The sequence below is a fragment of the Pelobates fuscus genome, chromosome 5 (genome assembly GCF_036172605.1).
Source record: "Pelobates fuscus isolate aPelFus1 chromosome 5, aPelFus1.pri, whole genome shotgun sequence".
In the NCBI taxonomy this organism is placed as follows: Eukaryota; Metazoa; Chordata; class Amphibia; order Anura; family Pelobatidae; genus Pelobates; species Pelobates fuscus.
The window spans coordinates 104,898,927-104,922,753 of NC_086321.1; the positions used below are offsets into that span (position 1 = coordinate 104,898,927).

A 23,827-nucleotide genomic window follows, 5' to 3' on the forward strand; every position below is an offset into this window, starting at 1 on the left:
GAAGTGTGTTGCTAACACTACTTATTTTTGTGCTTCGATGATTTACATTTTATTCTATCCTTTATTGATAATGCCGTGAATGTTAACTAGTGAAACCAACAATGAAATGCTGTAAAATGCCTAGATGTATTGCACTAAATCTTGTAGAGCAAGTGTTACATGGCTGTGTCAATGTTATAATATAGCACAACATGGCTGTGATTAATATTATCATAAATGTTCAGGAAAGCATGTGCTTGTGTAATCCTCACATTGCTCATGAGCTTCAGCAGAATATATAACCACTAACTGAATGACTTGGGGCCTATTTAATGTTTGATGGGAGTATAGCTGGCACTTTTAGGTCATGTTGTCTCTGTTATTCAATATGATAAATTTATTTATTGCTAGGTTTTATTTTTGTTTTTTTCCTCCCTCTTGTGTGGACTGAAATTTCATTTGGTCATTTTAGCATGATGGTGTTTTTTCAGCACATTGTGGCTTTTTTAAAAACAGATTACAAAAACCAAGCAAAGCCAAACTAACTAGCTGAGTTAAAGGGTTTTCAGATTAGCGTTATCCTTTTTTTTTTTTTTTTTTTTTTTTACAAATTGGTCTTTTTTATTATTTATTTATTGTGTATACCAGCCTCTAAAAGATTAAATAAATGTAACCTTCATAAAACTATATGTCATATTAAACAAACCACCCAATAACACAATTTGGACTGTGGACATACTGATGCCAGACTGTGAAAAACTAGCTCTTAAATGCTGCAAAATAAAAAATAAAGTATTTTATACTTTATTAAATCAAAAATCTTTAAAAACAAACCTCATATCCTGTAGGACACAAATCAAAGGCCGGTAATACACATCTTTATATTTGAAAGTTAAAAAAAACATTGCTCACGAAACCTCAGTGAGGTAATTTGCAAAGATACATTGTAATTTAAAACAAATGCTAAATAACATTGTGTAAGGAACGCTGGTATTTCCTATACCCGTTCGTCAGTTTCCTCCCGAACAGCCAGAGCATGAGTTATTATAACTCGCTGTTTGGGAAATAAAATAAGCGATTCTCCATACGAAATAACAGCTTCCCAATAACATCAGCCGAAGTCTAGACGAAGGGTGTAACAGAACAGACTTTTAATGGTGCCACAATAGCTTTTATGCAAGTACCCTTGTAAGGAGACCTCCCACGTCGACCCCTTACATTAGTAATACAGGGGAAACTGTGACACTCCCAGTACAAACATACAATCACCTCCTCTCTACCTGGAGATAATTGGGTTTGATAAAGTAATAACTCAATTATCTCCAGGCAGAAAAATGACAATTTCCCCAAAACTTGAAACGTACCCTGAAACATATAATATACCCATAAGTCATATCCCCTGATAGCCCTGATCTGGGTGACCAACATCTTCAAAAATCATCCACATCAGTTCAGGGGTTTTCGAATTCCATGGAAGTCTTAGGTGACCGGCTTCCCACGAGGCTCCTGCCCAAAGCAGTTCCACAAGTTTTGGTGGTTTTGCCAGTGTAATTCGTGAAGTCTGAAAAAACGAATTAATGCACAAACTGCTCCCCCTGGCTCATAGTAGCGATAGTTCCCCTCGTTCGTGGGAACAAAACTGCCGAACAGCGCTCTCCTAGCTGTTCGGGGGAAAGGAAGCAGGCGTTCGTTGGACTGGTGTTCGTGAAGTCGAGTGTCCGATTTTAGTTCCAGACACTCGACGACCACATAAACAGAGGGGTTGAGGGCCCTGCTCAATGAGCTTGCATGCTAGAGGGAGTGGGGTATTGTGACACAAAGGGTAAAAGTAGGGGAAATTAAATAGGTTGCTAGAAAAGTAATCACTGGGAGACTTAGTAGGTTATTTTTGACAGTTGCAGGAAAGGAGTAATGGGGGGGATAGAGTGGGGGTTAGGGGACGTGGTGGGATGAAAACCCGCTAACAGTTTAGATTATGCCTTCCTGAAGAAGTGTGTTTTCAAAGATTTTTTTTGAAGGAGTGGAGACTGGGTGGGAAGGGCGTTCCACAGAAAAGGTTCAGCCCTGTAGAAGTCTTGGAGGCGAGCATCAGATGTGGTAGTACGGACAGAGGATAGGCGTAGATCTTTGGCAGAGCGCAGTGGCCTCGACTGGACCATACTTGTGTATTATAGAGGATAGGTAGGATAGATAGGTTGGAGCAGCATTATGTAGGGATTCGTAAGCAAGCACCAGAATCTTAAATTGAGACCTATATCTAACTGGAAGCCAATATAGGGACTGACAGAGGGAGGAAGCATGTGAGGTGCGGGCAAATACAAATTGAGTAAGGAGCACAACCATAATTGTTTATATGCACACAAAATCTTTATTCAATGGGTACACACTAATAGAATATCTCATTACATGAAAAACCAAGATATGAGGTCATATCATGTTGTAAAGCAACAACTCGAAAAATTCGGGATATATATAAATGCAAAATGTGTAATGTATGAATTGCAAGATATCCGTAAAAATGGGATACCAATATAATCCAACCCCACAAACACAAATACATATAGAAAAAAAAAATATACAAAAAAGCATACCAGACCTAGTGAGAAGCAGGGACAGAGTCAATAAAAAAACAAAAACATTTTCGGCAAAATGCCTTTATCAAGGGAGCCGCAGACAGGAAAATAAGCCTTGCTGCCACATTCATTATAGATTGCAGCCGTGCAATCTGGGAACAGGTAAGACCACTGAGAAGGGGATTGCAGTAGTCAAGGCAAGAGAGGACAGTGGCATGGACCAGCACCTTAGCTGCGTCTGGTGTTAAATAAGGGCGGATGCAAGCTATGTTTTCGAGATGGAAGCTGCAGGATTTGGTGATCGACTGGACATGAGGGGTGGAGGAGAGGTATGAGTCAGAGAACACCTAGGCAGCAAGCCTGCGAGGTAGAGGTGATGGTAGCGCTGTTGACTTGGAGGGAGACAGACATGGGAGTAGCAACACTTGAGAGAGGAAAGACCAGAAGTTCTGTTTTGGACAGGTTGAGCTTAAGGAAGTGAGCAGCCATCCAGTTGGAAATCCTGGAGAGGCAGTCAGAGATGGGCGGCGAGAGGACAGGTAGATTTGTATGTCATCTGCATATAAATGATAATGCAAGCCAAAAGAAGCTGATGAGTTTACCAAGGGAGTCAGTATAGATAGAGAACAGTAGGGGGACCAAGGACAGTACCTTGGGGAACGCCAACGGAGAGGGGTTGGGGAGAAGAGGCCAGAGAAAGAAACAATGAAAGAGCGCTGGGAGAGGTAGGAGGAGAGCTGGGAGAGAGCAGTATCCTGTGGACCGAGATTACGGAGAATGAGAAGAAGCTGTTGATAATAAACGGTGTCAAAGGCAGCAGACAGATCAAGCAGAATTAGGATAGAGTAATGGCTGCAAGATACTTTGGTCACAGCTGTTTCAACAGAGTGACTAGTGCGGTATCCAGACTGAAGCGGGTCAAGCAGAGAGTTGATTTTTAGGAAGTCTGTCAATCTTGCATACACAACTCTCTCAAGGATCTTGGAGGCAAATGGCAGTAGTGATATAGGGCAGTAGTTGGCTGGGGAGTTGGGGGTCAAGGTTGGGCTTTTTCAGTACTGGCATTATGGTTGCATGCTTGAAGGGTGAAGGAAATGTGCCGGAGGAAAGGGAGAGATTGAAAATTTTAGTGAGAGGGAGACAGGGCGTGGATGAGATATATGAGGGAATAGGATCGTGGGAACAGGTGGTGGGGCAGGAGGACTGGAGCAGAATAGAAACCTCTTCTGTTGTCGTAGGTGCGAATGAGTATAGAACAGCGGAGGGAGTGGGGTTGGGTGATGTATTGGAATGGGAGGGAGAGAGGTTAGATATCTCTTCCCAGATTGTAGAAATCTTCTCAGTGAAGTGGGTTGCAAAGTTTGAGGCAGACAGGGTGGTAGGAGGAGGGGGAGCAACAGGGTGAAGGAGAGCATTAAAAGTGTGAAATAGTTGTTTTGGTTCGCTGGAGAGTGGGGTTATGAGAGTGTTTAAGTAATGTATTCTTGCAGAGGAAAGAGCCAGAATGTAGGAGCGCAGCATAAATTTCGAGTGGAGGAAGTCAGGTGCAGAGTGGGACTTTTTCCAACAGCGTTCAGCAGTTCTTGAACATTTCTGGAGATATCGGGTCAGCTTGGTGTGCCAGGGTTGTAGTTGGGAATGCTTGCTGCGTTTAAATGTAGGTGCCATGACGTCTAGTTGAGAGGAGAGAGTGGAGTTGTAGAGTTAGGGCAAGTTAAATTTTAGATGGGTAAAAGGAGAGTTTGGAGTTTGGTGGAGAAATGCTGGAGATCAAGGCAATGGAGGTTTATGCAAGATTGGAGGGATGAGGGTGGTGAAATTTGGGTACAGGGTATGCTGATGTCAAAGGTCAGCAGATGGTGGTCCGAGGAAATGGAACATTGGAGAGATTAGAGGTAGTACAGAGATTGGTGAAGTTGAGGTCAAGAGTGTTTCCTGCTGTATGAGTTGCTGAAGTAGACCACTGTGTGAGGCCGAAGGAGGTTAGAGAGCAGACGGGAGGCATCAGGGCAGTTTAGGTTGTTGGTTGGAATGTAAACGTTCCCAAGTATGAGGGAAGGAGTGCTAGAGGAGAGAATGTGGGGTAGCCAGGAAGAAAAGTGTTTAATGAAGAGCCTTGAAATACCAGGGGGGTGATAGATGATGGCAATTCTTAAAGGAGTGGGTTTAAATATGCGGACAGTGTGAACTTCAAAGGAAGTAAAGGATAGGTTGAAAGGTACATTGAGGGGAGAGAAGGATGCCTACACCGCCGCCTTTACAGTTGAGTGTGGGAGAATTATAGTCCACCGAAACAAAGAAGCTGGAGTAGCGGTATCAGAGGGGGACAGCCAGGTCTCAGTGAGTGCTAGTAGTGAGGGAATTGGAGATGGAGAGGTTGTGTATGGCTGTTGATTTAAAGGACCACTATAGGCACCCAAACCAGTTCAGGTTAATGAAGTGGTGTGGGTGCCAGGTCCATCTAGGGTTAACCCTGCCTGCTTTCAGAGAAACTGCTATGCTTACATATGGGTTAATCCAGCGTCTAGTGGCTGTCTCATTGACAGCCGCTAGAGGCGGTTCTCACTGTGATTTTCACAGTGAGAAGATGCCAGCATCTATAGGAAAGCATTGAGAATGCTTTGCAATGGACTAACTGCGCATGCGCGGCAAGATGAGGTCGGAAGGAGGAGGAGAGTCCCCAGCTCTGAGGGAGCCCAGCGCTGGAGAAAGCTAAGTGATTTAACCCCTTCCTCTCCCTTCAGCCCGGCAGGAGGGGGGCCATAAGGGTGGGGGGGACCTATCAACACGAGTTGGTTTTCGTGGTCCTTTAATATTGCTACAGATGGAACAGGCGTTCCAGAGTGCACACTGAAGGTTGGTACAGGAGGGTAAACTGCAGGGTATTTCGATGAGGTTTGCATGCTTTCTAGTTGTTTTAGTGTGAGCAGACGAGGTGAGGGGCCCTGGGTTGGGAGAGACGTCACCAGCTGCTAGAAATAGGAGGAGAAGAGAGTAGGTGTAAATGGGTTTTGTATGGGTGGATGAGATTGGGTGGGAGCAGGAGATAAAGAATAGAGAAATAAGTGCAGGGCATGAGATGAGAGAAGGGGGTAGTGTAGCAGAGGTGGATTAATGTGGATGAGATTGGGTGGGAGCAGGAGATAAAGAATAGAGAAATAAGTGCAGGGCATGAGATGAGAGAAGGGGGTAGTGTAGCAGAGGTGGATTAATGTGGATGTGATTGAGTTGTTGAGGGTAGTGGTTGTAAGATATGTTGATGCTGAGGGAGAGGAGAGAAAATGAGAAGAGGAGAGAGCATTGCTCCGATGAGTAAGTACTTTGAGAAAAGCAGAAATAAGGAGAATGAGAACGGTGTTGGGAGTTAAGGGAGTGTAGGAGTGTTCTGAGTGCAGGTAGTGCTTGCAGCTGTAATTTCTAATTATCTAAAACTATGTGAGATTCTATCTATAAATGGAATAAAGAGCTTGGTGTGGGGTGGTGAGGGGAGGGGTGACTGGGCAATTAAGAACTGTTCTGGTTTTCAACAGCGAACTTTTTAACTCAGACTGTTGAAGATAGAGATGATGGGGTCAAAAAGGCCTGCAATAAAGCTATGGAATGGAGATGCACAGAGGTGAGGATTGGTCAAGCAAGACATTTGGGTTGGTATAAATAAAATAAGGGGTGGGGGAGGGGTGCGGAAATAAGAGAGTCTTTAAAGATAAGCAGATAGGTGAATAACCGTTAAGTTAACAAGCCAACAGTGTTGAGTGGGGCTGGGAACAACTAGCTTTAGCATGCAGGGCAAGACGAAGTAAAATATATATATGTATAAATGAACAAGTACACATCCACAACTGTAAATAAATTATGTTAGAAACAAGCACACCCAGGTTTGTGTTAAAATGACAAAGAAATGGAGATTAAAGATAAATTGATTCAAATATATACAAGTAGATCAAATTATAGTATCCAGCATTATGGGTTGATAGTGTCCTCCATAAGCTACCTTTCATAAGGAACTGATCCAGCTGTACTTGATCTGAGATCTGTTCTGGTTTTCAACAGGGAACTTTTTAACCCTGACTTGCTTAAAGGAACACTATAGTCACCCAGACCACTTCAGCTCAATGAAGTGGTCTGGGTGCCAGGTCTATCAGGTTTTAACCCTGCAGATGCAAACATAGCAGTTTCAGAAAAAACATTGCTGGGTTAAGCCAGCCTCTAGTGCCTTTCTTCCTTACAGCCTATAGAGGCGCATCTGCGACGCTGGAGGCATATTATGCCTCCATCACGCAGAGCATCCATAGGAATGCATTGAAAAAATGCTTTCCTATTGACAGCTTGAATGCGCGCGCGGCACTTGCGGTGCATGCGCATTCGGCTCCGATGACGTCGGCAGAGGGAGCTGACGTCGGCGGGGTAGGAGAGGTCACCAGCGAGTTTTAACCCCTTCATCCCAGTGGGAGGGGGACCCTGAGGGTGGGGGCACTATAGTGTCAGGAAAACCACTTAGTTTTCCTGACACTGTAGTGATCCTTTAAAGGGACACTCCAGGCACCCAGACCAATTCTGCCCATTGGAGTGGTCTGGGTGCCAACTCCCATCACCCTTAACCCTGCAAGTGTAATTATTGCACCAGACAGCCACTAGATGGACTTCCGGGTTCTTAAACGACGCTTGGCGTCCTCACGCTCTGCATGAGGACCTCCAGCATCGCCAGATTCCCCATAGGAAAGCATTGAATAATGCTTTCCTATGGGGAGGTCTAATGAGCGTGCCCGGCTATTGCCACGCATGCACATTAGGTCTCCGCAGCTGGCAGACGTCAGCGGGGGAGGAACGTGGGCAGAGCCTGACCCAGTGCAGAGGGACATCAGCGTAGGATTTAGGTACATGTCTGAAGGGGGTTTTAACCCCTTCAGCAACATGGGATAGGGGACAGGAGGGAGGGCACTGTAGGAGTCTCTAGTACCAATATTTATTTTCCTGGCACCGGAGAGTCCCTTTAAGGCACTGATCCAGCTGTACTTGATCTGAGAACTGTTCTGGTTTTCTACAGGAAACTTTTTATCACAAACATATTATAAACTTTGGATTACAATTAATATAGCAAACAATATTACATATCTTGGCATTACTGTTTGTTGTAAAATATGGACCTTTCAGTGCATGCTTGCAACAGTTGCATCTTCAGACACATTTGAATATACATTTGCAATGTAGCTATATCAGTATTTTCTCATTATTTTGAAAATGATTAGGAGCAAAATAAAAGCTAATGGCTTTTTGGTGGAACCTCATTCTATCATGTGCATGGTGTTTTTACTCACATTGTATTTGCAGAAAGAGTATGATCTTTGAAAGTGTTTGATTTTTCTTTATTTTTGCACTTTTTATGCATCTGTATAATGCAGTAAGAATTGGGCAAATAAGCCTTATATTTTCTCGTTTATACTATTTTTGCTGAAATTACAAGTTTGATTCTTAGGTTAAAAATTGCAAATCTGAAAGGTTAGTAACCTATGCACAGAGATAACGTGTCTTTGTATGGGGGAACCAACTAGAGAATTACAAATCTTTTTTTTGTCCAATATATACCTGGGACATTACATACCCAGGTACAGTAACCAGCAAAAATGATGTATTTTAGAATGGGGGAATTGGGACAGAGGAACTAAGATGCAGGTTACATTAAATGTTTATATTCCAAAAGCTATACAAAACTGAATTTAAAAATACAGTTAAAGCTTTAAATTATAAAAATATGAAGTTTGGTGCCTGGAGTTACCCTTTAAATTAATATTTTGGTCCTTGACTTGGACGAAATTGGTTGTTAAGCAATGTAGGCTTTATATTTGTAATGGTATGATACTGCTCCAAAATCGAATCCGATACAATCCCGGTTATTTCTGAGAATATCTGGTAAAGACCTGCCATTTACAAGTCCATCCTGGTTTTATTTTTATTCTGTAATCTGTTACCTATTTGTATTGCAAACAAAGCATAACGGAACTGTCATAAAGGTTAGGACAATTCTATAGAGCCACATATTTTTCTATACGATGTGCATACTGAATAAAAATGTTTAGAGAAACTATTTACTGAACCATTTCAGGATATTATTCTCACTAACAAGGCAAACGTTTATTTATCAACTTCATTTCCGGTTTCTGGCTCTTAAAAGGGAACAAATAGCCCCAAAATAGCAATTATTTCAGGACTTTAGCCTTCTTTCTCCCAATCCCCTTTGCGGTGTTTTAGTCCTTTAGATTTAACTCTGCACATGTAAAATACTGCTTTAAAAATTATTTTTTTTTTTTAAATACTTTTTTTTTTTTAAATTCTTTATTTTTGTAGTGCAGAGGCTTTATACAGTCGCTTGGGAGGTACCCCAAAGGCAGTCCTCCCAGCGCATTATGAAACATTGAAACATAGGGGTACAGGAGTGGTCTTGCACATTTTTAAAGTTTAAAGATTACTGAAGCATATTCACTACATATAGAAATCAACAAATCAGTTAGCTAACCGCTTACTTGTGTATGTGATTAGGTTAGCAGAGTTCGCTGCCCATTTTCTATAGGTACAGATACATATGAGAACTGTGTCTGTATGTCACTGATTTTTCCCTCATGAATGCTTAGTAAAGGAGACCATAGTGACATATATAGAGCAAGCAGTTGTTAAAGACATTCCATGAGAGTATATACTTGACACTGATATTAAGTTGAAGCTAGAACATAAAATGTCGGGATTACATCACTGTTTATAATTAAGGTAAACTGGTTTGCTGAGACATTCTATGAAGCATTACTGGTCTCCTGAGTCTAGTAGGGCACTTTGCTTAGTAAGGTATGCATTCTGGAAAATCACTCTATGTGGCATTCATACTGGTTCTACATATTCCTACCCTAGGCAACAAGCTAGGCACAACTTAGCAATAAGTAAACTATGCTATCGTTACAGGTTATTCTGGCGTGTCACGGTTGTAAGATATTAGTGGGTTAGCTGTCTAGTCACCCTGGTGCGCCTGGGTTCTTTGTGCCTCCTCCGTGGGAAGGGGTCGGCAGTCTAGTGGACCAAGGCCTTATCATATGGGGGCAGTCCCGATTTCGTCCGATACCTGCTCTGTTGTGTCTGTGTGGTAGGGTGCAAGCGTCCTCCAGAGCAGGTATCAGGGCTTGTTTTGTTCTGCCTTGTTCCTCTGGGTTGCTGGCTTGATGTGTTAGGCTGGATGTCTTTGGTCTTCCGCGGGTGTGTGTCCTCATTGTTTAGGAGCCGGGCATTATTCTCGGAGATCCACCGCTTTTCAAGCTGGTCTGTTGCAGGCTGAGGTGAGCACAGGGTCAGTCCGTTGGTGAGTCAGTTAAAATGTCATGTAGAACGAAAAAAATAAAAAAAAATCTTATTTTGTCCCATTTTTTTCATATTAAATTATGTTTCATAGCTAAATATTTGATATTAAATGAAAGCCCCGTTTCCCCTGAATAAAATGATATATAATAAGGGGGGGTGCATTTAATATGAAAGAGGTGAATTACGGTTGGACAGACATATAGCGCAAATGCCAGGTTTTGTTTACGTTTTGTTTCGTTCACAACTTGTACATTTGGCTGCGGTGTTAAGGGGTTAAAAGACCGGTTTGGACAACATAATAACTTAATTGAAATCTCAAACGATGTATCCCCAAAGTCTGTGTTTCAGCACTGCATCTTCCTGCTCTGTCCTTCTCAAAGGTTTTCTGAAAATCTCTTTCAGCCAGCCAGTGACTCTCCAATCATAAAACTGACTTGAAAAAGGTACATTTCTTTTCAAGCCTGTTTTATGAATGGGGAGTCACTGATTGGCTGAGAGTATCATGTGACCACGTTCAGCCAATCAGCAGCATTGCTACTTGATTATGCAAGAGCCTTCCATTTTCCTAATTTTGCAGAAACCGAATAACAGAGGCAGAGATTTGGCACTGGTACCCAGACTTTGAAATTAAACAGAGAATGGTTTAACCCCATGGTTTCCAAACTTTTTAGGTTCAAGGTGCCCTTACTATTTCAATATTTTTTCAAGGCACCCCAAGTCAAAACATTTCTAGGTTGTAAATATGTATAGTGCTGCGGCATATACTAGGCCCCTAATCTTGGGAGTGGCACTGGTGGATTATTTAAAGAAACAATCCAGGCACAATAACCACTACATTATGTTGTAGTGGTTACGGTGCCCGTAGTGCCCTCCCAGGGTAAGTAGTCAAACTGTTAAAGAACAGTTTGACAACTTACCTGGGGTCTGTTGGGATAGAGGCTGTAGTGTGTACACAGGGGTGCATTGTGTTTGTGAAGTGTGTGTGTATTGAAATGTAAATCCTAGCATGGGTGTCATTTTACTGTCTCTTTCCATGTTACTGTGGAAAAAAACAAAACCCTGTTAATGACCATTTCTAGTAATACCAGATGAAGAGATCGAAAATGTTACCTTTGTAACCTAAATACATTTATTGCAACTGGCATAATTCAGTATTGACTTGCTCTAGTGTGAGCATTTAAAGTTCCCTATTTTGGTTTTAGATTATTAGGCTCCTAAATTGAATAACATTTCTGTGCGACTTACTATTTTATGTTATATTTTATATTTAATATTGTTGCTTTATTTCTATATTTCTAATAGATTGCTGCTTCATATGATAATGTGGTTTGTATCTTTGAGCCAGTGAACTTGTTAAAGCAAAAGAATGCTCCGTCACAAGTAAGTATTTCTAAAGTTGTAAAGTGGAATTTAGTACTAAATCGATATTACTAAGCTATATGCAGATCTATCCAACTAAATTGTTTTTTTTTTTTTTTTTTTTTTTTAAGGCTAAGAGAGGTTTCTTAACCTTTAATTACAAGGGGCACAAATTTAATATCTCTCCCCTCTCCCCTCTCCCCCAGTATGAAATGCAACTTTTTTTAATTGGATATAATACAGATTGTTTCTATCTAAACTATCAATACTGAACTGTTGTTTTGTGTATTTTTGTTGTTTAATTAGTGAATTACTGAATGACAGGGACGCTAGTCACCAAAACTACAGATAAATGTATAGTATGTTCCTGCAGGCAATTTCATGTAAACACTGCCCTTTCAGAGAAAAGGACGTGTTTTCTTTGCTGCCTAGGGACACCTCTAGTAAACGTCCCTCAGACGGCCACTAGAGTTGCTGCCTGGGACCGTGCTGCACAAGGCGCAGCACTGATGTTCAACGTATCCATGCTCTGCATAGCGATGCATTGGTTCAATGCATCTCTATGAGGACATGCGGATTAGCCAGTGCGTTTTTTTGGCTCTGCCCCCACCACGCCTCCTTGACTGAGATCATCAAAATTGACATTTTAAGCCAATCTAATCTTTTTGCTTGGCCTGCACTGCAATGGGATAAAGGTGAGTTTATTACCTTTTAAGATGGGCTGTAATTTAAATGGTGATTTTAACATAAGGGTCAGGAATACACGTTTGTATTCCTGACCCTATAGTGTTCCTTTAACTTGTGAAGTAAATGATATTCTATTATACATGCAAACATAGCTTATGACTGTTAGTTTGTGTAAAAGAATTCAGAGAGCTGATGATATCCCCAGCTAATTGGAATATAATTGAGCCTGATCTTGCATTCACTTGTGGAATAAAGAAGATACGATTTTTGTGGGAACGGACACTCAATCACCAGTGTTAAACCAACCCTAAGTTACCTATAAATAATTTTGTACAATGCTGATTAAATGCAAAAACGTGTAGCCTGTTTTCTTGCTTGCTGCTCAGTTTAAAGTAACTATGTCATCAGTAGATTTCCTTTTAACAGCTATAGCAAATAAAAACATGATATGAAACGGTTTATGCATAAGACTTGTTTATTGGTTTCGTAGGGTGGTCGAATTCAGTGGCAGAAGAGTGGCCACATTCAACTTGATTCCATTGTACATAATTTAACATGGGACCCAACTGGTAAGCAGGATAATAAATACATTTTAGACCTTTTCATATTTTCTTTTTTTTTTTTTTTTTTCATGGCTGAGTTTCCTAATGGAAAAATAGGTCCTTGCTCAGTTTGCAATTGTTGAATATGTGCCATGGGAAGCAAGTGAGTGTTAAATAATTAGCAACACCAATGCTCCACCTAACCCATGTGAAAAAATGATGGGTTTGAAGACTTCTTCTCTAATGCCCTTCTTATTCTATTAGACTTTACTCTAGCCTTCAATCCTTCAATAAAAGCTGGCAACCCACCTCTTTATTGGAATGCTTATCTCCCTGGGTGACTTTTTATTTATTTATTTATTTATTATTTTATTTATTTATTTTCATGACAATATTCTTTCTGCCCTTCCACACTTCTCCCGTTTCCATAGGCCATTCACTCTCTCTCCACTTCCACTTTTTGGCTCCCCTGCACACCACTTTATAACTTAAAGGGACACTATAGTCACCAGAACAAATACAGCTTATTGAATTTGTTCTGGTGAATAGAATAATTACCTTCAGGCTTTTTGCTGTAAACACTGCCTTTTCAGAGAAAATGCAGTGTTTACATTACAGCCTAGTGATAACTTCACTGGCCACTCCTCAGATGGCTGTTAGAGATCCTTTTTGGGTCATGGCTGCCTAAAATGCATCCAAACATTCAGTATCTCCTCCCTCTGCATGCAGACACTGAACTTTCCTCATAGAGATTCATTGATTCAATTCACCTCTATGAGCAGATGCTGATAGGCCAGGGCTGTGTTTGAATCATGCTGGCTCTGCCCCTGATCTGCCTCTTTGTCAGTCTCAGCCAATCCTACAGGGAAGCACTGTGATTGGATCAGGCTACTACTTCTGATGATCTCAGCACACTGCTTGTTTTTTTTTTTTAAGCCAAACAGCATGCATAGTTACAGCTTCAGGCTTGAATAAAGTAAAATGTTGCTATATTTATGGAGGCATGAGGGGCCCAGGGGGGCTAGATGGTGTTAACACTATAGGGTCAGGAATACATGTTTGTGTTCTTGACCCTAGAACCTTTAACTAGAACCAGACGACATCATATCTATCTACCTCTTCTTCATTCTGACATGTACTTTCTCTTGTGTTCTGCTACCCTTTCTCCTAGATTGTAAGCTAGTTTTAGTAAGGGACTTCATCACCTCTGTCAACATTATTTTGTCTGTCAATTACTTTTTAAATGCTTCTAATAAATGATTCTAAAGTGCTGAGGAAACTGTTGATGCTATCTAAATCCTTTTAAAAATCAAATTGCCATTGAGTTTTATTCTCTGCAACTTGTACATTTACATGTATGTTGTAGTTTGGTAAAATAGTGATGTCATTAAAGCAATTTCTACCAAATTTAATGTAATGATATATATTCTTTTTATTTTCATATACTTTTAGGCACTCGTCTCTTAACTGGTTCTAGCAGCCTTCAACTTTGGTCGAATGTTATATTAGATAAGTTGTCTGACGATGAGATCCAAGAGAGAAAAGATATTAACCTTGCAAACTGGAGTTGCATCTGGCAGTGCAAGTAAGGAATGAGAGTTAGGATAAAGAACTAATTTTACTCTCATAACCATTCTATTTAAAAATAAAAAATAATAGGCAAAGTGCCTGAGACAAATGTGGCCGACAAGGCCTTGCTTGTGAGCTTCAGGCCCCAAAACACATGATTGAATTGTATTTACCGCCCATATATGTTTTAATGTGCTCTTATGTGTTTTTGAGGTTCAGAGCTTGGTGAGTACTTTTTCTTTTTTTTCTTTTTTTTTTTTTTTTGTATATTCTAGAGACCATTTCATAGGGGCATCTATCTTCCCCTAGCAAGTGTGGTTCATTTTCCAATTCATTTTGCTATATATAGCACATATATATATGTGTGTGTGTGTGTGTGTGTGCACTCACAATCATTACAGTTGATAGTAGCTTTTAATAACTGGTATAGTAGGAGCTACCTTGCTCAAGGTATTCAGAGTTTTCACCTATCAGTGCACAGGAATATAGCAGCAGAGTATCACTAGGATGTTCACCATATGTAAAAAAAGATAAAATATGTTGCTATATGTTTTAGATAAATAGAGGTTGTAAAAGGAGATATACTCACTATATATATAGCTCAATCCATATAGCTTGGGTGGTATGTTCTCCACCAAGGATTTGATGTCCTTCAGGAAGAATGTCTGTCTGAATATGGTAAAACAAAATTATTATTGAAAATAAAGTATAAAACCATTAAAAAAAAAAAATTACACACAAACGTGTTTTGCCAAAAAATTGTCTTTTTCAAAGTGTTATCCTTTTTATGGTTTTATACTTTTTATACATACTTGAGAAAAGTCCCCATAGAGGACTGAAACGTCAACACATTTTCTGGTGTATAATTGTACAATAAAACTTCAAGATTTATTTACAAAGTCCTTTGAGTGCACCTTTCATGATTCAAATTTATGTATATATATGTGTGTGTATTGTATATATTGTTTTTTAATTTACATTTTTATTGAGCTTAAAGGGACACTATAGTCACCAAAACAACTTTAGCTTAATGTAGCAGTTTTAGTGTATCGATCATGACCCTGCAGTATCACTGCTCAATTTTCTGCAATTTAGGAATTAAATCCCATTTGTCTCTTTCCATGCAGCCCTAGCGACACCTCCCCTGGCTGTGACTCACACACCATGCATAAACAAAAAAAATGGTTTCACTTTCAATTAGATGTAACTTACTTTAAAAGTTCTTATTGCATGCTTTCTAAAGTGAACTTTAATCATACACAGGAGGCTTAAGTGGGGTCTTGCAAGCTATCAACAGTGCAGGGGATAATACATTTTAAATTAAATAGAATTTGCAATGAAGGAAGTAAAAACATTAGCTGACTCTTTACAGGAAGTAATTATGAAGGTTGTGCAAGTCACATACAGGGAGTTGTGACTAGGGTGCATAAACAAAGTGATTAAACTACTAAATGGCAGAGAGAATTGAGCAGGGACACTGCAGGAAAATTATCTATACACCAAAACTGCTTCAATAAGCTAAAGTTTTTTTGGTGACTATAGTGTCCCTTTAAAGTTTAATGTGTACCTGAGCCAGACATTATTTGATACATCCATTTTGAATGCATTATTAGAACTGAGTAGGCATTGAATACACAAAGTAAGTGCTTTTCATGTTCATGCTGAAAACATTCTTTGTTTAACACTCTGTTTTTGTGTTTTTAAGGACTGCATTTGCTATACATTTAATGAAATTTTCTCCAGATGGAGAATTTTTTGCAACTGCTGGGAAGGTAAGTAATCCAATATTTTATACTGTGTAAATAAACATCTTAATTATCATGTCACTTAGGCTTTTGCTGCACATCTTTTGTGCGGAGTAGATTTAGTTGATGCAGTACAATATATTTAGAATATACTCATATCTGGATAGTGATAAAGTTAACAATATAAACCATGCATATTCCAATTGTAATGGTGTCTAAAAGTTGATCAGTATAAAAAAAATCCATAAACATGGTTACTTGGTTTTAAAGCAACATTTAAGCACCAAAACCACTACAACCCACCGTAGTGGTTTTAATGCCAGCAATGTGTCAAACTGTTGTAGCAAGGCTTAACACCCTGCCTACCCCTGCTCTTGACCAAGTATGTTCAGCTGTAGCCATTCAGCTGCTGTTGTGGTACCCTGTCCAAAATTCTCTACCAATATTTCCCTGTCCAGTTTTGGAAGGCAATTTTATTCACCAAAAGTAATAGAATGGACACACGTGCTCTAGGCAACTATTCTAGTGATTGTGCCAGATTTGCATAGTGTAATTTATTATCCGTTTAGCAAAGGTTACCTAAACCAATTATAGGCAAATGTCTTCTTATGAATGTTCTAAAAGGGTTAATGAGGTCTAAAAATGTTAATTGCTGGAACAGATAGAAAATTTACTAAAACACATTTAGTTTTGTTTTTTTTCCCCCTCACAGGATGACTGTCTGGTTAAGGTTTGGTATAATACTGAAAGCTGGCATGCTGCTGTCAATTCTCCAGTTACTAGTCCAGAGAAGCAGAGCCAAGGAGAAGTAGACTTTTCTTTTGTTTACCTTGCCCACCCTCGAGCAGTGAATGGATTTTCTTGGAGGAAGACCAGTAAATACATGCCACGGTCAGTGCAGTCTGTCTACAACTGACATTTAAACCGAATTCTATTGAGCATTTAAACAATAGACTTCACTCTGCTTCAATTGTACAATACAATTTTGACTAGAGTTAATTGTGATCAGATTTATATTTATTTAAGAGATGTTTTTCTTTTAAAGATTAAATAACCTCCCTAGAATACTGAGCAAAGCATGACATGCTCTCACTGTTTTTTTCTTTTTTCATTTGTATACACACAGAGGCTCTGTATGTAATGTTCTCCTGACCTGCTGCAAAGACAATGTGTGCCGAATATGGGCAGAAACATTGCTGCCTAATGATAGCCTTTTATGTGGAGATGGATTCAGCCAAAAGACTGAGCCAGAAAGCTCAAATAATCACTTCAAAAGAAATCCTTCTAATAAAGAACGTGTACAGAGTGCATTGGAGGTGATTATGTCAATGCATGTACTCCTTTAATCCTGTCATGTGAAATAGGAAATGGAATATCAGCAATTCATATTAACACACTACACTTTCTACCTTTTTAAAGATGTTTATTGTTTTTATAATCTTTTCCGACTTAATGTTTTAAATGCAGCTGTTGACAGATTTTATATTAGACTAAAACATACATATTTTTTTATTTAAAGTTCCTTTTTACTTTTTCTTTCCTTGCCATAGTTAAATTTGAGACATTTTCGGAGAGGGAGGAGGCGATCATTGGCTCTACTGGCACACACTGGATACCCACCTCACCAGCATGATCCCCATGATGTTCATAGAAATACGCCATTAAATGGCAATGCACTTTGCCACTTTCATATTGCTGCCAGCATCAATCCAGCCACAGGTAAACCAAATGTTCTGTTAAAAGAAAACTGACAGATCCAAATAAGTTTTAGGGCAATGCAGTTGTGCCTTTAAAATTGTCTTGCTGTTGATGTACATTAATTTGTGTTGGAGGGGGGGGGGGGGGGGGTTTCTTGTCTCTTTCAGTACATCAGTAGTCTGGTCTGTGTTTGTAAGGTTTAGTGTATCATGTCTTGGAAGTCCGGTTTTCCAGTTGTCATAATCCAATGGGTCCAGATCGTCTGGTACGTCTGTGATTTCCCTTCTGCCTGCAGGGTGAGCTCCTCTAGCGTTCTAAGTTCCTCCATGCGTTGGAACCAGGTTGCCATCGGGGGAGCGGTCTGTTTTTTCCAGTATATTGGAATGAGGCTTTTAGCCACGTTAAGGATTCTGATTGTGAGGGATTTCTTATAGAGTGATGCTTTGGACGTGGTATGGTGGAGAAGGAATGCTGCAGGGTTCTTTGGTGGTGGGGTGTCTGTGAATCTCTGAATGATTTTGTATATGTGTTCCCAGTATGATTGAATGATTGGGCAGTCCCACCATATGTGGAGGTAGGTCCCCGTGTGACTTGTGCATCTCCAGCATGTGTCGTCTGTCGTGGGGTCGTATTTGTGCGTTTGATACGGGGTGCGGTACCATAAACTCAGTGTTTTGTAAGCCGTCTCCTGCGTCCCACTGGATGGAGCGCAGTGTAGTGTGAGTGTGCACATCTTGTCCCATTGGGCTGGTGTGAATGTTGTATTTAGCGCCGCTTCCCATTTTCCCGTGAAACTTGGGGGCGGTCTTCTCCTCAGCTGCATAAGCATACCATAGAGTGTGGAAATGCCCTTTGTTAGGGGGTCGGGGTCCATACAGAGTCCCTCGAATTCCGTCAGTGGTCTGGTGGCGTTTTGTGTGCGGAGTAGTGTTTGCGTGAAAGTGAGTAGTTGGCGGTACCTAAACTGTAGCATAAATGAGTTGTGTACGTTCCCTGTCATTGCCTTAAGGGTTTTAAGTTGGCCGTTGGTGGTCGCGTGGTGAAGTCTTGGGGAGTGTTATTCTTATTAATCTAGGTCACTCTGTGTGCACCCCCACCTCAGCATGTGCAACATGCCTATTGAATAAAATGCATCCTTGGCCTAGGCATTGTGAGAAGTCTGGGAAGCGTGATCCATCCCATACAATTTGTCACCTTTGTAAATTGCATCTGTATATTCATTACATAAGGGTATATAAAGTGTTAAAACAAAGTTTTGCTTAATGAACTTTCATCAGTGGCTATTGGAATGTGTGCAAGAAAGTTTTTATACTTTATAAAGGGGCATGGTGTCATTATTGATTGGCCAGTCCAATTTAAATGTGGTACTTGTGGCCTTATGAATAGCCCTTACTTCACTTCATGCTATGTCCCATATAACATTTTCTTGAGATGTTTGAAAGCGCTTGGTTCATTCTACACTTCATAGTGGAATTGTCTCCATGTGATTCGGTTTGAATTACTGTAACAAGACGTTATACGGACACTGAACAAAAATTTCATTATGTTTACAACATTTTAATAGTTGGTTTAATGTTCCTGTCCGGGTGTACTGTTCTAAAGGTGAATAGGATTTGAATGTTTGAATAGGATTTTATAATTCACAATAGCTGATAAAAACAAGGCAGGAACTTTACAAACACAATATTACTATGTTTCCATTGTATGCACAGGATTCTTCCTTTTCTTGAACGCACTCTGAAATACTGTTCCACCATTTTACATATCGCCATCTCTTAAATAAATAAAAAATACCAGTTTGTTTTCATTTTTGCTCTGATCTTCAGTATATATTGTTCTCATGGTGTCTAAAATAGTCAATATCCATATCTGCCCACATATTTTGTATTAGTCCTTACTCTATCTGGTGCTGTCTGACTCTAGGCAATGCGTATAGGCTCTTCTGGCAGTCCTTACATAGTTACATTTACATAGTTACATAGCTGAAAAGAGACTTGCGTCCATCAAGTTCAACCTTCCTCACATATGTTTTTTGCTGTTGATCCTAAAGAAGGCAAAAAAAAACCCAGTTTGAAGCACTTCCAATTTTGCAACAAGCTAGGAAAAAAATCCCTTCTTGATCCCAGAATGGCAGTCAGATTTATCCTTGGATCAAGCAGCTATTACCCTACTTTGAAAGATTATATCCTTGAATATTCTGTTTTTGCAAGTATGGATCTAGTAGCTGTTTGAACATCTGTATGGACTCTGATAAAACCACTTCTTCAGGCAGAGAATTCCACATCCTGATTGTTCTTACAGTAAAAAAACCTTTCCTTTGCCTTAGACGAAATCTTCTTTCTTCTAGTCTAAACGCATGACCTTGTGTCCTATGTAAAGTCCGGTTTGTCCTTGTGTTATAGAATCCTCCATATCTCAAGATTCAAAATTTCACTGACTGAGCATCATGTGGTAGCTTACAGCAGTTAAAGTTCTAGTTGTTTAGGATCACACTATGTAGTTAAAATGTACTGTTTTTTTTGTTTTCTCTATTTTCTACTTTGCATATGCCATTTACTCAGTTGTTTGGAATGTGGACAATATTGTGCAGTAAGTATTTTTAATCCTAATCTAGTTTACTTTGTGGTTTAAAATTATTTCTACCCTTTCTTTAAAATGTTATCTCTTCAGACATACCTCTTCTGCCTTCAATCTCATCAATGAGCCTCAATGAGACGGAGGAAAAAAACGGACCTTTTGTAGTCCACTGGCTAAACAACAAGGAGTTGCATTTTTCTCTATCCATGGAAGTCTTCCTACAACAACTCAGGAAGAGTTGTGAGCAGCAATCTTCTGAGCATAGTACAGAGGAAGCCAATCTTGCAGAAGGAAATTCGGATGAAGGTAAAACCATCTATGTGCAACATATCTTAAAGGGACACTATAGTCACCAAAACAACTACAGCTTATTGAATTTGTTCTGGTGAGTAGAATCATTACCTTCAGGCTTTATACTGTGTAAGCACTATCTTTTCAGAGAAAATGCAGTGTTTACATTACAGCCTAGTGATAACGTCACTGGCCACTCCTCAGATGGCTGTTATAGATCCTTCCTGGGTCATGGCTGCCTAAAATGCATCCAAACATTCAGTATCTCCTCCCTCTGCATGCAGACACTGAACTTTCCTCATAGAGATTAATTGATTCAATTCATCTCTGAGGAGATGCTGATTGGCCAGGGCTGTGATTTAATCATGCTGGCTCTGCCCCTGATCTGCCTCTTTGTCAGTCTCGGCCAATGGAAAAGCACTGTTATTGGATCAGGCTACCACTTCTGATGTCAGCAGACTGCTTGTTTTTCTGAGTCAATCAGCATGCAGAGTTACGGCTTCAGGCTTGAATACAGTAAGATGTTGCTATATTTATGGAGGCATGAGGGGCCCAGGGGGGGGGCTAGAGGGTGGTTTTAACGCTATATAGTCAGAGATACATGTTTGTGTTTCTGACCCTATAGTGATCCTTTATTAGTTAAAATTGATATCTCTGACAGTGGAAATAAACTAATAAAAACATTATATATTCTAGATTTGCAAGCAAAACATGAGAAAATGGGGGGGAAAGTGTGTGTGTTTTTTTTTTTTTTTTTTTTTTTTTTTTTTTAACCTTGGACCACTTAACCACACAGTCTTAAGGACTGAAATACCACAGAGGTTTGTATTTCTTTAGAAATCACAATCCTTTTTATTAATAGGTCTGACAATCAAACCATTTAATTCACACTCCCTGCATGTGTCCTACTCACTCTGAATCCCTGACAGGTAAATTATATAGCATCCTTGTGCTGCTCATGAGGGACTACCTGGGTGATCCAGAACTCCCAGTGTTAACTAGAGCACTGGCCCTCCCTTCACTCTAAATGCTCAACCACAGGAACCCATATTAACCATTTAAGGACGGCAGAGGACTTAAATGCTGCAGGGCAGCATAGTACAACAACCCAGACAGTCCCCCTGCAGCTAATCCTGCCCTCCTTGGGCATGAGATCATGATGATATTGTGATCATATGGCTTGATCGTCTGTCTAATGCTCTCCCTGCAGGGGTACTGCCTGGGTTGTAAATAATTACACACAGATTGTTTAAAACATACGTGTGTGTGTGTATATATGTGTGTGTGTAGAGGAAGAGCTATACATATACACACAAATATTCATAGTTGTATGTATGTATATATGTGTGTATTTTGAGAGCTATATAATTTGATTCTAAAATGTATTTTATATACCGAGGAACCTGCAAGCCCCATGTTTGACACTTTAATTTTCCAAAATCCCGTAAAACATATGATGATGATATAAGTGTAAGTGCAGTTTTTGTATGAAAATAATACAAGATAAAAACACTACCTGTGACCAGGGATTGTGACCAAGTGGCTATTAAAAAAGACTGAACATATACTCCATTTTGAATACCTTGGGTTGTCTACGTTTGCAAATGGCATGCCATGATGGGGGTAATTCTCATGTCTGGGCTGCCATACAGTCTCAAAGGCCCAACAAACCATTCTAGCAAATTTCTAAAAAAAAAATTGACATTTGCAAACCCTATATTTAACCCTGTAACTTTACAAAACCCCATAAATTCTGTACATGTGGGGTACTGTTGTATTCGTGAGACATCACTGAACACAAATATAAGTAATTTACAGCAGTAAAATGTACAATTATGACAATATCTTCAGTGAAAGTGCTGTTTTTGTGTAACAAAATGCAAAAAATAGAAATGAATGCTAACTTTGACCAGGGTTTGTGATTAAGTGGCTACTAACAAAAAAACTTGAAATAACCCAATCTGAATATCCTGTGTTGTCTACTTTTGCAAATGGTATGCCATGATGGGGGTCATTTTCCTTCCTTGGCTGCCATACGGTCTCAAAGGCAACATAGTCCAGAAACCAACCTGGCAAATTTCAATGTGTAAAAACTGTAAAGGGTATATTTAACACTGTACCTTTCATTAAACCTGTACATGGGGGAGGATGGTACTGTTGTAGGCGTGAGACATTGCTGAACACAAATATGTGTGTTTTATTGCAGTAAAAACCAACAGTATTATGAAATAAATGAAATACCATGCATAACTTGGAAAATAATATTTTTCCTTTTTTTTGTATTTTATTCATATTAAATTAGGTTATGTTATTTGAAATGAAAGCCCTGTTTCTCCCGAACAAAGTGGTATATAACAAGTGTGTGTACTTGTTATGAAAGAGATGAATTATGGTTCAAAAGACATATCGTCAAACGCCAGGTTTTGATTTGATCAGAACTTGTACAAATGCCTCCTGTTCTTAAGGGGTTACAGAATCTTTAGGACTAAAACAAAACATTACTTCCTGGGGCAGTACTTTTGGTGAAATATATATTCCATCAACAACAATGCCCTGTGCTCTGTCACAATATGTACGTCTTATTAATCTTCTTATAATATAAACATGCATTCTACGAATTTATTAAAGGAGCACTTGAACATAAAGCCACAACCTTCTTTGAGATTCTTGTGAATGAAAATGAATGCATTTATGCACCAAAACCACTACATTGATGTATAGATTTTAGTGCTTGAGTGTCCCTTTAATTCTACGTGTGTTCTTAATATGCAATCTAATGTATAAATGCATTTTATTTATTTATTTGCTTTGCCTGTTTGTGTTTGAATACATTCTTTTTAATTTCCCTAAAAAGCTACATGGGCAAAATAGAAGAGATCAACAGGTATTTTTATGGATTTAGATATTTATTTTATTCCTTTTAAAAAAAATTATATAAAAAAAAAAGTCAGTCGCCATTTTCCTTTAAAGCACCTTACCAATAATGAGCGAACAATGCTCCTTCTCTTTTTACCTGGCATCTATGCCTGGTAAACTTTGAGAGTTGAGGGAAAGCATATCCTTTCAGAACATGTCTTACATGATTACAATCTTAAACAATTCCTTAATGTTATATATTCCCTGTCTCATATTGTCTTTTTTGCAACTTTTAGTTTTGTAGTTTACATTTTTGTTTTCTTTGTTTAGAAGGTGAAGATCTAGGAACAGATGATCAGAAATCTGCTAGTGATAAAAAGGAAATGAACGGGGGAGGACCAACTCTAAATTCGCCCTCTGTTCCCTTGCCCTCCTCTTTAATCGATCATGAAATTGAAATCTTGTTGTCAGAATGGAACAAAAATCCTGACATGCTTTTCAGTATCCATCCTGTGGATGGCTCTCTGCTTGTCTGGCATGTAGACTGGCTGGATGAGTATCAGCCTGGCATGTTTCGCCAAGTACAGGTAGATGCATTTCTAAAGATTTGTTT

At 39.5% G+C, this 23,827-nt stretch overlaps 1 protein-coding gene across 2 annotated transcripts in view; it reads left to right on the top strand.

The window, feature by feature from the left end:
* DMXL1 (Dmx like 1) overlaps nt 1-23,827 on the top strand; it is a 129,108-nt gene that overhangs the window by 48,126 nt on the left and 57,155 nt on the right. For both annotated transcript variants that reach the window (XM_063454117.1, XM_063454118.1), the window contains exons 3-11: nt 11,193-11,270; nt 12,427-12,505; nt 13,931-14,063; nt 15,753-15,819; nt 16,505-16,683; nt 16,919-17,108; nt 17,343-17,511; nt 20,161-20,373; nt 23,545-23,801. In XM_063454117.1, coding sequence (XP_063310187.1) covers nt 11,193-11,270; nt 12,427-12,505; nt 13,931-14,063; nt 15,753-15,819; nt 16,505-16,683; nt 16,919-17,108; nt 17,343-17,511; nt 20,161-20,373; nt 23,545-23,801 — 1,365 coding nt within the window. The remainder of the gene's footprint in view (nt 1-11,192; nt 11,271-12,426; nt 12,506-13,930; nt 14,064-15,752; nt 15,820-16,504; nt 16,684-16,918; nt 17,109-17,342; nt 17,512-20,160; nt 20,374-23,544; nt 23,802-23,827) is intronic.